The following is a 17,817-nucleotide window of genomic DNA, read 5'->3' as shown; positions in this document are numbered from 1 at the left end:
CCACTTTGCTGGCCTCTGGCATCACCTACGAGTCCCAGAATGACGAAACAGCTGTATGGCACAGTGTAATTCAGTTTTGGCGTACTATATACATATATTACCAAATTCTAAAGATGCAAGCAAATGTGTTTATGGTACGTTCATCTATTAAAGTAACATAAACAGATCTTGTCAACAATTTGTTACAAACATTAATTTCAACAAAATTTTGATTGTTCATTTGATAAATTGAGTATAATTAAGTCAGTGATATTTCACTCTCTAGAAATACAAATATTGGCATAAGTAATAGACTGTATTACAAATTTTGCTAATTTTACCAGCTGTTTTAAATTTATGTTTTGCCCAATACTATGATAGTATATTGCACATATTGCTTGGTGTAATATTAAAAAGAGATCAGTAAATATAATACATTAATGTTAATTTTTATAGATACAGATATATTTATTTCATATTTGTTCAATTGAAATAGCCAGAAACCAGAAACCATTGTGACCTATTCAAAACGTATAACGTGTTTTAATTTGTGCCATTATGGTGTTGTTGTTTTTTAAATCTAAATGCATTGTTTATAATCATCTTTCGCTATATTTTACAAACATGATGATTTCTCCTTGCGATTGTTTCATCTATCACGAATCTTATATATAGGGGAAAAGACCATTCAAAATGTATGTACTGTGCATAAATACTTATTTGTGTGAGTTAAAACTAAATCATGATATTGTATTCAATGAACGAATAATATTACGGAGAAAGCATAGTATATCTCCTAATAAAATTATGAAGGAAAAAACGCATTATACAACCCATTTGTTTGCATTTTGGCAATACAATATGTTTAATATATACGAGATACGTTGGCAAATTATCATAATCGTATAGCTGTTTATCGAATATCCTGTAAGACATAAGTCAAAATGATAATTTAACAAAAAAGTATATGCTGAGTGCAAGTTTTGACCGCCAATATCAAAATTACAAAGTGAAATGTGAAAATAAATATTAAAGAGAAATACATTAAAATAACAATAAATATAGTCACCTGGTACGTGGTATATAACAAAATTAGTCAACTGGTACGTGGTAAATAACAATATATATAGTCACCTGGTACGTGGTAAATAACATTACATATAGTCACCTGGTACGTGGTATATAACAATATATATAATCACCTGGTACGTGGTAGATAACAATATATATAGTCACCTGGTACGTGGTATATACCAATATATATAGTCACCTGGTACGTGGTATACAACAATATATATAATCACCTGGTACGTGGTAAATAACAATATATATAGTCACCTGGTTCGTGGTATATAACTATATATATAGTCACCTGGTACGTGGTAAATAACAATATATATAGTCACCTGGTACGTGGTAAATAACAATATATATAGTCACCTGGTACTTGGTAAATAACAATATATATAGTCACCTGGTACGTGATATATAAATATACATATAGTCACCTGGTACGTGATATATAACTATACATATAGTCACCTGGAAGGTAGAAAAAACAATATATATATATAGTCACCTGGTACGTGGTAAATAACAATATATATAGTCACATGGTCTGTGGTATATAACAATATATATAGTCACCTGGTACGTGGTATATAAGAAAATATCCAACAAAATGGTAAGTTATTTTATTGCCAATAACCGAAAAACAATGATCTTCTCTGATCATGATTCATTATTAAATAAGTTGAAGTTTGGCTCTTTTTATTTTTGTAATTTTCAAACATGACCATTTTAAATTTCTAATATTTTATTTGTAATGCATGCATACGAACGAATTACTATATACATGTTGTGGTACGGTATGTTTAATAAAACTTTAAATGAGACACGGCATATCTAATCAAAAATATTAGTGTTACAATACATTCATTTTTAGCACAAAAATCACACATAATGCATACAGAAGCACTACTGTCATCATTTATTTCAACTGATATGATATGCCTTATTTGGTACAACATATTACGCCATACAATTTTGGAGTATTACGTTATTAAGATAAATACTATATATTCATGTATCTCCATTAAGATATAATTAGCTCTGACGGGATATCATATTACTTATATATTTTTAGTGTTCAATATATGGATTGGTTAAGGCTTAACGATATCGGCTAGAGTATTCAATATTTAATGCGCCAATCGAGAGTGGCTTACAAATCTCCCCTGGCCAAAAATCAATCAAGACCAGACAACTACAAGTAACATCGACGGAAATATATAAATACACGGGATAATGGCTCTTCATTGCCCTATCCTATCTACTAAGATGTAACCTATCATATTTTGGGAGCTCTTTGGCTGCTTGCAGTGCAGATGTGTAATCGATTGCAAAGTTGGAGTTGAAATACTGTCAATATCGCTGGGATTGTAAGCAAGGTCACGATCCTCAGTGGGGGATCATGATTTCACTGCCTAGCTTACCTCTGTCACTCCTTTCTGTGGAAACTACCTTAACATGACGTCAGAGATGTACTTTTCGCAATTTGAAGGTCAACGTGATAAACGACTAGGTTTTGAAATATATTAACGTTATTAAAATCGCTTTCTGTCATTAAAATTTTGTGTTTTTTATGTTTTCTTTTCTGAAACAAAACACACTAAGAAGTTTTGATTAAGTGGTATTATTAAATAAGATATATTGGAGTGTTTAAATGTTTTGAAAGAAATTATCACATTATACGATATAAGTCTAAAAATGTTTTGAGTTAATTTATCATATATGGATAGAAACGATATATATCGATTATATATCTTAATATAATGCGTACCAAATGCTCACAGAAATCTACATGGAGTTGCAATGCATTTTTATTGTTGTTCACGTACAATGTACACTGTTCATAATGAAACATATGTAGCCTAGTTTTAAATATCTGTGGTTCATTCCATAATGAAATAGTAAAATAACAATGATACCATTTATAATGAAAGGTATTCTCGGCAATACTATATATAGCTTGGTAAGTTCATATCTTTAATATTTTAAATATCTTGTGAAATAAACACTTATTTTTTACATAGATATATATAAATCATAAATAAACAATTGTCTGTTCATTAAGACAAAGTAAATTATGTTGTATGCTATGTAAACAAAGTCATACTTTTAGTGTATATCCAAAATAATTACTTTCATGTTTACGGTAAATACATTGACATACAATTATATTGCTTTCATAATCTATCAACCAAACAAGAATAGAATATTTTCTTATCGCGAGATAATTGGGATTACCGATATGGCTAGACGCCAATATTTTAACTGTGGCGAATTACACTTCCCCAGGCATGTTGTGATACACTTCAGTATATCATTGACTTATTCCCATGTGGCTGTGATCCTCAGAAAAATGACCAAGGTGTTGATCCGGATCTTGTTGATATCGTGTCTTTTGTATGGAACAGTTTCAGCGGCTGGGGTGAGTATCATTTAATGCAATAAGATGCAATTAAGGTTACATTAGCACTGCTATCCGTAATGATATTTTACTTCAAAAAGGTTTGTGCAGCTGGATTCCAGATAATCTACTTTTAATCTATCTGTTTCTATAAATACATTATACATCCCTGTTAGGTGGTAATATTTTTCTTTATTCCTAACAAACCAAAAACAACGTATACCTATGTACAATGTACAAGGGAAGTGTCGTTACTCTTCCAACAGTTCTATACAGTAGTTGGTCTTAAATCATCTGAAAATAGCACAGAAAACTTGACCTCTTTATTTATGTTTTAATTGTGATAATTGTTATATTGTAACCCTATAATGTATATTATTTTGATATTTGTTTACATATGACAGAGACATATATATATAGCGGAGATTTATCTGTTCCCTATTTAATGTATGCATAGTACATTTTCTCATAACTCTCTAGCGTTTTCGTTAGGCACACTATTGATAAAACATAATCTCACAGGCTTTCATAATTTTCTATGAACAATTTTATGAAAGAATTTAGATGAAGTTTCAGTTTCGTTAGGCACTTTATTTAGGTACATTTCGTTCCTTATATCGATTTAAATAAGGAAAATTTATGTAAAAAGATGGTTCCATCAGTACTTTACTTTTAGACAGGTCAAACACCATTTTCCTACCTTCTTGAACATTTTATACATGTAAGCATGATCCTATCACGATTATTCTTTTTGATATTCAAATTTATCAACTTTCCAAAACAATTCAATTGTTCTTTTCCTCTTTTTACATAGTCCTGCACCGCAGCACCAAAATGTGTGTGTGAGTTCCCAGATGGAAGTAAACTACCTATAGAACCCAACACAGAGGGAAATGAGGCACTAGCGGGAACCGTGGGGGCGCTCAGTTCTCTTATTGCGACTGGAAGTGGGTTTGGAATATGGTATCTTTGTAAAAAGCGGAGTCAGTCCGGAAAATTTTCGTCGAATCTTTCTGATCAATCGTTTGGAAAGGACGGCTACGATCCAAATAATCCCCCGCCATATTCGGATGTTCCTAGAAAACGACCGGAAACAGTTTCAACTTTGAATCAGGAATATCCACGACCAGAATCTATGGGGCCAACGAACGTGTATCGAGCGCCAGGGAGCATCAACATGAAAGGAATCGGAAGTCGTCTATCGTCTGCTCATTCCGACTACCACGGGGCGCGGAGTGATTGGATGTAGCGAGGACGACGTGAACTGGACAGTGTCGTGGTCAGTTTAGTGGTCAAGTAGTATAATAATGAACAACATCGATTTGTTTGTGAAAATAAATCGCAAGAAAAACAGAAAAGGGTAAAAACAAAATATTTTATTACATGATACTGAAATGGTTTATGTTTTATATTGTGGGCTTGAGATCGAAAAAAAACAGGTAACGATATCGAGACTAAGTAAAAATTACGGATTTTAATGAAAAAAGAAGTTTTGTTTCTTTCATAGAATCTTCATTTTGGTATTTTTATATAATAAAGCCTTTTTTTGTACTGCTTGAGAAATTGTGAAATTTAAGCGGGGTAATTGTGCACAGAAATGGTTTCATTGAATCTAAAATTATGTTAAATCTCTTTTGCGTCAATGTTTTTCATTATGTATATTTTTAACATTCATAACTTAACTTTATAATAGATAACGAATAAGGATGCACCAAAATTGAAGATCTCTTCATATGTGAAAGGTTTATAAATTACCGCAATCTAGTCACTTTCTAGTCCTAACATCAAAATAAGTATTTTTCTTATCTTATATTGGAAATATTTAATGAATTATCATATTATTTCTCCTTTATTTTCTGTTTGACCTTGATATGTTCTTATATGTTGCGGTGTTGTTAAAACCAAAAACAAACAATCAGTTTTCTTAATAGCTTCGGGTATTATCCGACTTGTGTTATATAGCTTCGGGTATTATCCGACTTGTGTTTCCGAAGGATATTTTTCTGTTCTTCTTGACATCTGACAAATGAAAACAGAAAAAGGTTATTTTGTTGTGTAATCTATCATCTTGTTACTATTTATTTTAGATATTTATTTAAATCCTAATAATCGATCACCACGAGTCAATATAAGCTTCATTCCTTTTGCAACAATTATGAAACAGATTATTTCAACATATAATAACCATGTTTGTTTTCCCGGATGTAAGTGCGCAGGGTATCTTGATGTGGGAGGAAACCGGGGTACCAGGAACAAACCCACGTGGTCGGGCAGGCGATCCAATACTTTTTCATGTCCAAATCACAGAATGGAACAACTCCGGTCGCCTTTGTTTAAAGCGAATGCACTATCCACTGCTCCACCCGACCACCCACCACGAGTTGAATATACCATTTCTCCTTTACCACGAACGTGTAGAATGGAAGTGTTAAGTCTTGCCGCGTGGTGTCTATTCAAAATGTGAAATCAGTGAAAGAAAAAAGAAACCAACATTATATATACTATAACTATGTTGCTGTTGTAATTTACTGACGAGAGTAACTACTAGTTTTTGCTCAAGATTGTAGATTTATTTACTTAGATTTTACTCACAGTATTTATGACCAAATGCACATGGCAAAACACAAGTACATACTGATGATTTTACTCCTAATAAATTATTGAAATGTATTGAATTGTTCAGATGTTTTGATATTATACACAACTCACTTTATGGTTTCTTTCTTCTTCCGAAGATAATCTTATCATTTCTCACACTGAATTTCCACTTAGCAAAGACGAACAACTGTTTTGAGTCGTAGTTGTACAAATCTTAAAGATCATTTTTACTGACAACAAAACGGAAATCATTTAATGAGAAACCATTGCATAGTATTCCTTTAAAATAAGTTTCATTATGTATCATTTAAGTCCGAGGGAATTGGTTCAAGTTTGAGATTCTATTTATCATAAGATTTACCTAATACATTCTGTTCCACAATTCATTAGAATTAAAAAAATAAAAAAGTCGTTTTTTACCTTTCATCGTAAAATTCATGACGTCGAGAAAATGTATGATTTTGTTATTATGATTCATATACATATTTCTTAATTCCTCTTTCAACAATAAAAAATAATCAGATCAAATGACAAACTTATAATATCATTTTCGAATGTAATATTTGTCCTCCTCTGAATTTATACAAAAGCCATTGACTAACAGTGCCATTTCAAACGCCAAGTCGTTTGAATAATATTCAGAGATGTCATATAATATTTCCGGAAATATTTTGGATATAACACAAATTTTGAAATTCCTATTGAAGTATCACATAAGGCAATTGGTCACTTATTTCTGTTTAATGTAAAGATCGAATCTTTATTTTAGGAGACGGTTCTGGTTAAAACAAAGCAAAGCGATTAAGATAACATGTCTCTGTTGTTGTGTTTATGAAGCATGCGATAGATAGCATTAATCCTATAAAGAGTCGGTACTGATACGTAGTATCTATTTAATGAAAATCAAACAGGATACACGTTGATACATAACTAGGCCAGCAACATGTATATTAATTTATATTTCGTCCGATAATGTTTACAATTATTCAGGTATATTTGTCGTCTCTTCTTTGTATTCCATTTTCATACAATTTTCATATAGTGCATTGTATCAACTTAACGTACAGGAAGCTGTGTTTTCTACTAAATAGCTTTTATATTCTATAAATATAGACGCGGTTATTTTGTTCCATGTTGTCTGATGATATAAAATTTCAGTGAATGAGAGCTATGCTATCTTTTTAGTTCGTTTTAGTTACTAAGCGTTTGTTATTAGTTGTTACATTTTGTAAGACCTACTTAGTGTTAAGATACATACATGTCTTTAAAACATAATTGGCAACTAGTCTTTTTACCCTCCTAGACTTACTGGAGAGTGATGTTGCCTTTCAATTGTTTCGGTATCTCTCATGTTTCTGTTTTATTTCATCTAAGTGCAAAATTTGATTTTTGTGTGTTGCCGCTATGGGTCATTTTTCATTTTGCGTAAGGATTTGTAATAAAATAATGCATTTTCTTTCAATTTGCATGAACATTTTCATTTCCTAAACGTATAAAATGCACACATGTAATTTACTAACGCTTTATTGACATTATTGATTAATATACATTATGATATATATATGATCAAATATCGGTTTTAATCAGCCATAATCCGTACCTTTAAATGTTGATTCTTGAATTTTAAGATACACAGTTTTCGCATTTAATATGTGAACTTTTGCTGTCTACATGAGGTACTACTGTCGTAATTAATCACGAAAAAGATCAAAGATTTACCTTATCATGAATGTCATAAAGGGTCTCAAGGTCGTTATTGATCATCGGGTCGGACCAGAAGGTAACGCTGGTTAGGTAAATAGGGGGATTGCTCACACCTGGGCGCCTCTATACTTCACGGGAATTCATACCCCAGTAAGTCTCATTTTTGCCCACGCGAAAGCATTTTATTTCATAATAGGTTATAATCGATCTAGTGTCTTCGGAAGTAGTCAATATATTTCGTGTGTTGATTGAGATCATAACAATTACGAGACCAACAAAACACTACTTTAATCATATACAAGCTTCAAAATCACTTTTTATGTATTTTAGTTAAGTTTATTTAATACTATGTATTTATTTGTTTCTTTTTGTGATAATTTAATGTACAAATGAACTACGCAAATCCATTGTACACAAAAGATCTGTTCAGGTTCAATTCAATGCGACGGACAAAATTCAAAATTGTATCACATGTCAATTAATGGGAAACAGGTGTTTCTACGTAGATGATTAAACATGGGTAATGTATAACTTAAAGTCCTTATTGTTTTTTTACGAAGAGGTTATAATCATCATTAAGAGGGGCCTGATTTCAATTTCCACTGTTTAAGACATACTCATAAATCGTTGATCCATGGTAGACTTTCATTGGTTGGAAGAGAGACAGCATGATGGTTGCCACATGGGATGCAGGAAATACTGATATGACCTGGTCATTTTATCATAAAGAAAAGTTGTTTTTTTAAATAGAAGAATTTCTGAAAACAATCGTCAAATTTTGAATGAGTGACAAAAAAGTAAAGTAAAATTACATACGATAAAATGCATTGCTTCATATATTTATAAATATTTAATATACCACGTTTTCTTTTACAATCAAACATACCGGTATCAAAGTCACTAGAAAGATCTAAAAGGGGTTTTCAAGATATCAATAAAATGGACCTATATTGTCTTTTTTTTTTAATCTTCAATATATCATTTTCGCAATAACCAGTTCAACTTGCGTGTAATTGATTAATGATAAAAGAAATCATAAGTTGGTCCAAGTTAAAATTTATCTGTTAACAAACCTATTACCTATCTTCCACATAAAACAGACTTTTCAATTGTTATTTGTTTATTTAATGTCATTTGATCAACCGAAAGAATGATCGTTTTGATGATGTCTGCAAATGAAAATTCAATATAAAAAAAGGAGAAGAGATATTTTACACATTTTATTTTTGCAGTAATACAGTATCCATACCAAACATTTGCTTTGTTCGAACTGAATATTCAAAATATAGCTAGAACAGATTTGATAAAAAAACGCCTATCCCCTATCATGTCATGGATATATATGTTTATGTATATTATGCATGTGGAATTGTTCTGAAAGGTAAAAAGCAAAGACAGATTTTTGTCACAATTTGAGTGTTCGATATATATCGTAAATGTCTGATATGGTTACTACCCCACTTTATATTAAACAAAACTGTGTATCTGGCGCATCATTAAAAGTGATTGTCAAAATTTTTGATTACATTATATGAAATGTCTAAGATTAAACAAGGTTTACACACATACAACATCTGCACAAACAATGATTATGCACAGTATAAACAATATAAATTTCGGAATGCAGAAACAATGATAAAAGTCGTAACAAAACAACACTGTCCATGTGTTCTTGGAACAAAACACGGCAGAGGTCTGACTTAACATAACACCGGTACTGAATTGTTTGTCACCACAATAGGTGTATACGTCACCACAATAGATGTATTTGTCACCACAATAAGTGTATACGTCACCACAATAGATGTATTTGTCACCACAATAAGTGTATACGTCACCACAATAGATGAGTATGTCACCACAATAGGTGGATACCTCACAACAAAAAAATGTCAAAAAAAAGATCTTACAGTACTGTAATGGGACTAATAATTGGAAAATTCGTTCAGGGAAAGTATTAGATAGGAAAGCTACATTATATTGTAGGATGTTATGTGTCCGCCGATATCTTCGACAGCAGATTTAAGGTAAAGCGTTTTTGGAAATTTTCGTATCATTATTTTGAAGATATTGTACCCTTAATTGTTACTTAGTTATATTTAACAAAATGTTTAACAAAACTTGTAACGACACAACATTGTAAGTCGACCATTGTTTATGATATTTAAGGGAAAATTGTTGACGAAACTGAACGAAAAAAATAATCATAGAGTATTTTTGGTATATGTCTTTTCGTTATCAAGGAACGTGACGCAAAGTGTAACACACACATCAAAGGCCATGTTTAAACGGGAGTGACCTCCCCTGTAACACATCATGTAATTTTATATTTGTCAACATATACATGTCACGTAGATATTGTGAACGTAAGAATGTGATATTCGAACACAAAGGTAAACACAATGATTATCTCTATGAAATTAAATTTTTAATTTAAATCCCTCCGAAACCTGGGTATTGACAATGTCAACAGAATTTAATATGGGATTTACGAAGATCACATGAAGCCAATCAAGAAACAAATATCATAACAATGAATCGATAACGCTTCAAACGTTGTAATCGTGGATTTCTCATACATATAACAAAACCAGCATTAGACTGGGGCAATATTACTGCTACTTTCATCAGAAACGACAGACCGTAAACAAACTGATTTTCTATCACCATCGTTTCTGTTCATAAAACACTTGGGAAAATTGCATCCCTAAAACAAAGAGAAGTAATTCTCAAAATGTATGAGTGTGATTGTTATTTTTATTTTTTTGAAAAGAAGCAACCATCAGTAGTTGTGAAATACTGATGGTCCAAATTTGAACTCTTTCATCGTTATTTCATCGGCCATGTCCGTCTTTATTTATCACGTTTCACTAGATAACGCTCGTTTTATCAATAGTAGTGAATGTTGATCGCCTAACAATCTACTTTGTGAGGTATATTTGTGAGTATTAAGCTTCGTGATCTGAACAGCATGAAACGTTCTTATATATTAAAAGTGGAAGTCTTAAAATATTTCCCACATGTGGAGCTGAACAGTAGCGGTGTGGCTTTACGTTAGTAATCAGTAAGGGACCCACTGTTGTTACAACGTTCAGCTTAAGGTGTATTTGAATCGGGTTTTATTAATCAAAGTATATCACTTTTCGGTTTTAAATAAAATGGAAAAACAATGACGTTTAAGGATTCATAAAGCTCAAGAAATATAATACATAATGGGCAGCTATTTTGAAAGTAAAAATAATATAAATATCATTCAATATTCAGCCTTTCAATTTTTGAAGTGCTTTTTGGCAAGTCACCCTAATTTCGCAAATGTTTTTTTTTTTTTTTTTACTTTTAAGTTCACATCAATACCAGGTTATTGTTTATTACGGACAACGCGTTTGATGGGAACAGATGCTTTAGAATAAAATTACTTTATCGTGAATTACATTAAAATGGCTTTCTTAAATAAAGGGGAAAAAAAGAAAAGAAAAAATGCGGAAAACATTTTATATCATTATCATTGAATATTATGCTTTAAGACATTTACATTTGACCAATTTAACCACACAACATGATGGTATTTCATGTGACTACTTGTGAAAAGTTACGTTTACCCTTTCATCCCTATGACACTTTAGTAAACTGTACGATGCACTGATCTGGATGAGTCCATCAAGGTCTACAGCGGTGAAAGATTTAAACACATACCATTACGGACATATTAGATATTATGAGTAGATACATTGTACCCGTCTGTTGGCACATTTGTCCACGTGAATTTAAACTTAACTTTGTTATAACTTAATGATTGTTGTCAACGTTTTAAACTGACCCTAAATCATCCTACACGCATTCAACATGTTGTCATATGAAATATTGCAAAACAAAAACATCGGCAGCATTCAACAACTTCTTGTCATGCTTGCAACGCGACTAGATTACCGATTGTCTTTACGTCATGTTAAACGTTTTGTTTAATTTTTATCCTTAGAATCCGTGTGTCCTTTACCCTGCTTTCCAACATAAAAAGCACCAACAAATCTTCAAGAATATGTTCACATAGTGAACGTGTGTACTGATATCGATACCATTTAATAGTATAAACACCAAACGTAAACAAGTTGGCGATTAGTTCTTATTAACTAATAACACTTACTATCGAATATCTCTGCCAATCAGATTGGCCGTCACATCAAATCATACAGACAATGAAACTGACTGACACATCACAACCTTAGAAGTGCATAACTTAAGAAACTTCAATTTTTTGTCATTAGAAACATACTAGAATATTAAAAGTAGTGTACTTATGACGACGTTTTGGAAGTTGAAAAATGTTTTTCAACAATGGAATTTCACATACAAAGTTAATCTATGTGTATTTTTTTCTCTCTCTCTTTCCTTCCTCTCTCTCTCACTCACTATAAAATATTCTCTCCTTTGGCTAAACTGAACGATTTTGATTTGGTTTAACATACAGGGTAGTCTTGTTGTTCGTCGTAGGACTGTCTACGCCGGATTTGAGATGGACAAGGATCCTGCCTGGAAATGTAAACAAACGGAAATAATGCATCTAACTAAGTACGTATGACATTCATATTTCCTTTCAACCGAATGCAGTTCAATCAAAACTTTTTAAATTTACAATCAAGTGGAGTAACTTGATTTTTAACACAGAACCGTATATGTGCATTATATGAACATGAACGAATTTGCGAATTAAATGTAGCTTACTCTACACAGGAGCAGTTTAACTTTACCTGTCCAGGTGTGCTCTCTTGACATCACAAATCCCTGACATTCCGGGTCATCATCACATATTTTTTCCGCCTCCTTCTGATCAAAAACAGATACTGTACATCCGCTTCCTGAGAGTGACACTCGACATCTGTAGTCGTACTTGCCAGGAAGATCCATTCGGGTATAAACGTCATATCCTTGAGAGAAATTAATCATGAAACGACGGCTCTAATAGACACGAAACACTATCAGGCTATACAACGTATTCACAGTTTACTTTGATACTAATAGATAATGATAAATTCTTTCTCTAACCGAAATTAATCATCCAAGGTGAATACGATGATAAATTGAACACAAGCTCTACAGAATCCATTAGGAATTTATGAATGTATTACATTATTAATTTGGGAGATTGTCATTAATAATAAATACTTGTTATTAAAATAAGAAATGAAAATTACATTGTGATATAATATACAAATGGTTCATATTTCTTATATTTAAATTCATAGGCGACCAAGAAAACAAGCAATAACTAAAAGTAACAAATTGTGAATTTGTTTAGTAACGACACTACATACGGGAATTATTTCGGGTTTAATTAATTTACTTACGTGTTTGGTAATCTTCAGCACTTGTCCTATTGAGGTACACTCCTGACTTATATGAGTGCACTATTTTATTCATCATAGCCATTAGCTGACCAGCGTTGGCGGTCAGATTGGCGAATCCGTCAATGGTTTTGTTAATAAGTTGGCGGAGAGTAGGAGGAGCGCCGTGCGGAAGTAGATAGGTAGTGAAATGTCTCGCCCCGTTAAAGAGGTTCCTTTTTTCGTTGTAACCTACACATTTACCATGGATACATGGTAATCTGCAAAATAATTTGTAAGAAAGCCTTGAACAAAAGTATAAAAAAATATTAAAAACAATCAAAAGAAAAGTCTAATTTCGGATTTATATACACAAATGTAGAAGGAGTAGAAGAAGTTTTCCACATTAATGAAAGAAACAATACCAATATACCAAACCGAGAAGGTCAGCACATATATATATGTATTTAAATACACAATGTTATTGCAATCCCACGCTGATACATTTTAAAACATTAAGCATCGAGAAAAAATAGAGTGGATCAATACTACATTTAAATTTCTTTCAATAAAGAACTTTTACCACTGAAAAGTGCAACGATAATTAAAGCGGTTCATAAAGTGTTAAAGTCCTAGGCAAAATCAATTATGATATTTCAAGCGGTGTGAATTTGTGGAGGAATAATATTTACGTCCGATAAGTCAGAAGAATAAGGACTCTGTAGGTAATACTATGCAAAACATTAACATTGTTTATAAATAATTGATAACAGAAGACTATCGGTATTAAGTTAAAGTTCAAAAGAAAATTTCAGACTATATTGGGCAAACTGTGTGCACTTCCTCTTTTCAAATACGGATGTGACATTAGGGTGAGAACCAGTCACTCCATGATGGAGGGCTAAGCCCGAAAGCTTGGATGGTGCACGTTTAGCAACAGTGGCATCTCGTGCAATCTTGTATAACGTTTAAGCTGGAAAGAACCAGAGTGACTATAACATGGAATATGATATATATAGGATCTTAAATGAGTTTTCATTTCATATGAGATTTTATGAAACGAGTCTTAGGAGTTTTTATTTTTGCGAGCCTTGGCGAGCAAAAATGTTAACTTTGATACGAGTTTCATAAAAGCTCATATGAAATGAAAACAAATTGAAGATTCTTTTGTTTCACCTAACTCAGAAAACTTACATTTTGACAGGTTTTAAAGCCAAAATATAGAGGGCTTAATCAAACGGAGACAGCCATTTTGATGCGCCATTCACAATTTATGACGTCACGTCATTGTCAACATTATGACGTCACAATCTATTTCTGACTGGCACTGCCAATGAAAAACGCTCCAGGGTATATTACACTAGTGACATATGTACAAATATTACACGGGCGAATTCACTGAATAACAGGCCGATTATATGATACACAAAAATAACAGGATATGAATGAAAAGTCGAAGTGGTATTTCGTTAACAAACATGGCAGTCGCACAGAAGATATTCCCTTGAAGAACATTTATGACACTCTACGATGAACAACTTGTTTGAAATTGCTATCACCTCAGTACCTTTTTGTGAAATTTGAAGAGGAGAAATGTATAGTACATGTCTCACTGTCCGTACAAGACGGGTCGGCGAAGCCAGCGTCGTCCACATCCGACACCTTAAGGACGCCGTCAACCAGGACAAACTGCTGTCGCCGGAAGTCATTCATTGCCATACTACCGTACTGTGTTCGGGACATAAAATGAATGATCTTGGTCAGGTCGTAGGAAACCTTTGGAAATCAAGAAACACGTTGGTTATGATAATGCACAATTAAGTCTCAACATAAGTACATGTATATCTTTTAACTCATTTTTGACGGTCTGGGATTGAGACGATGCTATCTTCAATAAGATTCCTCAGTTTGGAAATACGTCATATCAATCAATGTTTCACTTTATTTACAACATCGTTTCAAGACTGACAAGTCCCTGACAAGACGGTTTTGAAACGTTGAGACACGTTTAATACGTACAGTGTTTATGTATAAAGTAAAAATGTGATATAAGACGATGCTATTCTAGTCAACTTGTGGATATCTTTCAGAATTAACAAGTTTTAAACTTTTCCCATTACATTTATGCATGAAAATAAATCCGATAACCTGCAGATGTGTTTATGCATGAACAAATGTGGCATATATTATGTCAAATTGGAGTCAACAATATTCTCTTCTTAATTATTGATAACAAAATTATATCCATTTGTTGGGTAATTTTGTGTAGCTGAACAATTCGACAAAAGGGCTTCTATTTGCGAATTATAATTCCTTCAACATAAAAAAGGGATACCAGTGTGTATTAACCACTAACCATAACGCAAAAATTCAAAACGACCCGCAAAATAAAACAGTTTAGACGTTTGTAACCAAATTGAGTTTTTCCTCGGAGAGGAAGTAATAGAGGATATCAACAGATTTCATGATTTTATATATGTACAGCTGTGTTACATGTATACGTTTAATTGGGGCAAAATCTGTCATCACTTTTTTTCCCAATTCTATTAGCAACTAAAAAAATTGCACCAAGCTGTTATAAACAAGTTTATAAAGCGAACAAGTCGAATATACGTGCATGGCGTTTTATAATTAATCACACGTATGCCTTTTGTAAACACTACTGGGAGATATATAGCGAATTACTAATATTTAGACGTTTTGCATTAATCTCTGACATTTTCGGCTCTGTGTTCAGTCTAAACATTGCTGATGGGGCATAGCCCCTGTCCCGTTATCTTAGGTTAGGCTAACAGCCCCCCGGCCCAATCCTCGGAGGCAGACATACCCCGCAGCATCTGTAATCGATCAAGTCAAATCAAGAGGCACTACAGGGGGTAACACATTTAAAACATTCAAGTAAAAAAAAGTTTTTAAAACGTGCAGTACATTTGAAAAGTTTCTCGAGTGTGTTACACATTTGAATTTTTTTTTGTCCCAGTTTTGTTAAAATACATCATTTAAACTCCGCCGGCACTTCAATACAAATTCTTTACAGGTTTTACAAAAATTGAAAAATAGTTTTATCATGATTCGTAAGATTTATTAAAATTTTACAAAGTAATAACGAAAAATCAAATTTATAGATACGGATCAAATTAAGGGTCTGATTTAAATGAAATATCCAGAAAAAAAGCTGATACCTAGAAGGAACCGTTTCACTGCTGTGATCATTTGATAGGGACAGAAACAGCAGATGTACTTTCTCTCATCTAGACATGAATTATAGCACCACAAGTCAGCTTTTGTTTCATTAAAATCTCTGACTACGTCCCGAAATAGAGCGATCACTCGGCGTGGATAGAGAAAAGAATTTTTACTATGCGTCGGACGAAGATTTTCAAACATATATCTTCATTAAGGAATGATCACTGAGAAATGGCGCATGTCGCAACATCTTCAACAGATGCCGGTAATTTAATAAAGATATATTATTCCAATATCCTTAGCAACACGTTTAAGTCTCTATCATTGCGTTCTTTCTTATCAACTTCATGATATATCCAGTTTGATACAATTTGGTAGAGTGTGTCAAGAACCCGTATTCTTTACTCTTTGTATGCAGTATGTAATTCAAGTTGAACGTGTGAACATGCTTTATTTTCATTAGTTCTGACACGTAGTACATCATCCCCGATAAGGTCCGTGTTTACCGAATGGCACCTTCGTCAAAGTGCCATTCGGTGGTCGCCTCTGCAACATCCTAACTATTAGCTCAACATTTTGTCTAGATTTATGACGTAAATCCATGATAATGTTCGCCTGACTATCGGTCGTTTATCCTCGCTGTACAGTGTTCCCTTACCGTATCTGGTTCTGTAAGTTAGTATCATATCTCTCCGCCCGTAATTTATTAGTTATGTGCACTCTGAATGCACGGCAGGATGTACGCAGCAAATTTTTTAGAGCTTTTATTTATGTTTTTTTTTACTGAAATCTATCAGAGAGTTTGAGAAATGTTTTAACATTATGGTAAAGTTACGTTTTATCGCGTCTTGGCTATGTCTGGAGTTCTTTTTTTTATTTTTATTACTTAAAAAACTGTATTCTAATTTCTTTTATACTAAGTGAAATAGACAAAAGCGTATATCAGAGCGTGTGCAAACGGCGAAGAAAATCATACCTCTGTACGAAAAGAAAATACCAGAAACCGAGGATTCCCCGAAGCAAAATGAAAGACACGATGAACCCTCACAAAAGGGAAGGGGGTTTAAACAATGGAATACTCAGGGTTTCCAGTGTCCCATGTGTGGCACCCGTGATGATGTCTCTTACTTAACCCACGTTACTACGATCGAAGACACATAGCGTAATGGTTACGATGCACTTTTTCAATATCGCATATTTGTGAAATCGCAAACGTATACAGACTGTAGCAATAAAATAATAAATCATGACCGAAACCTGTGTATGTTTCAATGCTATGAATTTGGCAGAATTAAAAATAAATAATATTAAACTACATCGTAACCTGCAAATTTGTAAATATTAAACTAATTTAACATAGAGGATGATAAGGTACCTCTACTTAACGAAAGTCTCGTGCTACAGAAGTGCATGTCTAAATATTTACATTATTTACATATCCCCACCCTGTATGTGGCTGTATATCAATATCAGTGTCTAACGTCGAAATTCAGAACACATGACAGAGATGTCTAAATGGTGTTATCACCATAACAGTTTAAAACAAATTCATCAATATAC

The 17,817-nt window shown here is 32.8% G+C and overlaps 2 protein-coding genes across 7 annotated transcripts in view; one reads left to right on the top strand and one right to left on the bottom strand.

Annotated features, from left to right (window-relative positions):
• The first annotated feature begins 3,348 nt into the window (after positions 1-3,348).
• On the top strand, positions 3,349-6,121 carry LOC110442674. Its single transcript, XM_021486390.1, has 2 exons — positions 3,349-3,472; positions 4,266-6,121. Exons 1-2 carry the CDS (start codon positions 3,404-3,406, stop codon positions 4,698-4,700), a joined length of 504 nt encoding a protein of 167 aa, XP_021342065.1. The 5' UTR covers positions 3,349-3,403; the 3' UTR covers positions 4,701-6,121.
• A 3,677-nt stretch (positions 6,122-9,798) lies between these two features.
• The window catches only part of LOC110442668 (extracellular tyrosine-protein kinase PKDCC-like), a 35,536-nt gene continuing 27,517 nt past the window's right edge, over positions 9,799-17,817 (bottom strand). For all 6 annotated transcript variants that reach the window (XM_021486379.1, XM_021486377.1, XM_021486373.1 and 3 more), the window contains exons 4-7: positions 14,639-14,847; positions 13,096-13,352; positions 12,499-12,675; positions 9,799-12,280 (exon numbers count right to left, since the gene is read on the bottom strand). In XM_021486379.1, coding sequence (XP_021342054.1) covers positions 12,183-12,280; positions 12,499-12,675; positions 13,096-13,352; positions 14,639-14,847 — 741 coding nt within the window. In that variant the 3' untranslated portion in view covers positions 9,799-12,182. The remainder of the gene's footprint in view (positions 12,281-12,498; positions 12,676-13,095; positions 13,353-14,638; positions 14,848-17,817) is intronic.

Source organism: Mizuhopecten yessoensis, unplaced genomic scaffold (assembly GCF_002113885.1).
Source record: "Mizuhopecten yessoensis strain PY_sf001 unplaced genomic scaffold, ASM211388v2 scaffold716289, whole genome shotgun sequence".
Lineage (NCBI taxonomy): Eukaryota > Metazoa > Mollusca > Bivalvia > Pectinida > Pectinidae > Mizuhopecten > Mizuhopecten yessoensis.
The sequence above is the reverse complement of the archived record's forward strand: the minus strand, read 5'-3'. Positions and strand labels throughout refer to the sequence as shown.

Excerpts from the sequence above, each read along its gene's own strand:
- LOC110442674 (XM_021486390.1), top strand. The coding sequence starts at position 3,404 with ATGACCAAGGTGTTGATCCGGATCTTGTTGATATCGTGTCTTTTGTAT. Across the intron at positions 3,473-4,265 it reads GAACAGTTTCAGCGGCTGGG|TCCTGCACCGCAGCACCAAA; the intron begins GTGAGTATCATT and ends CTTTTTACATAG.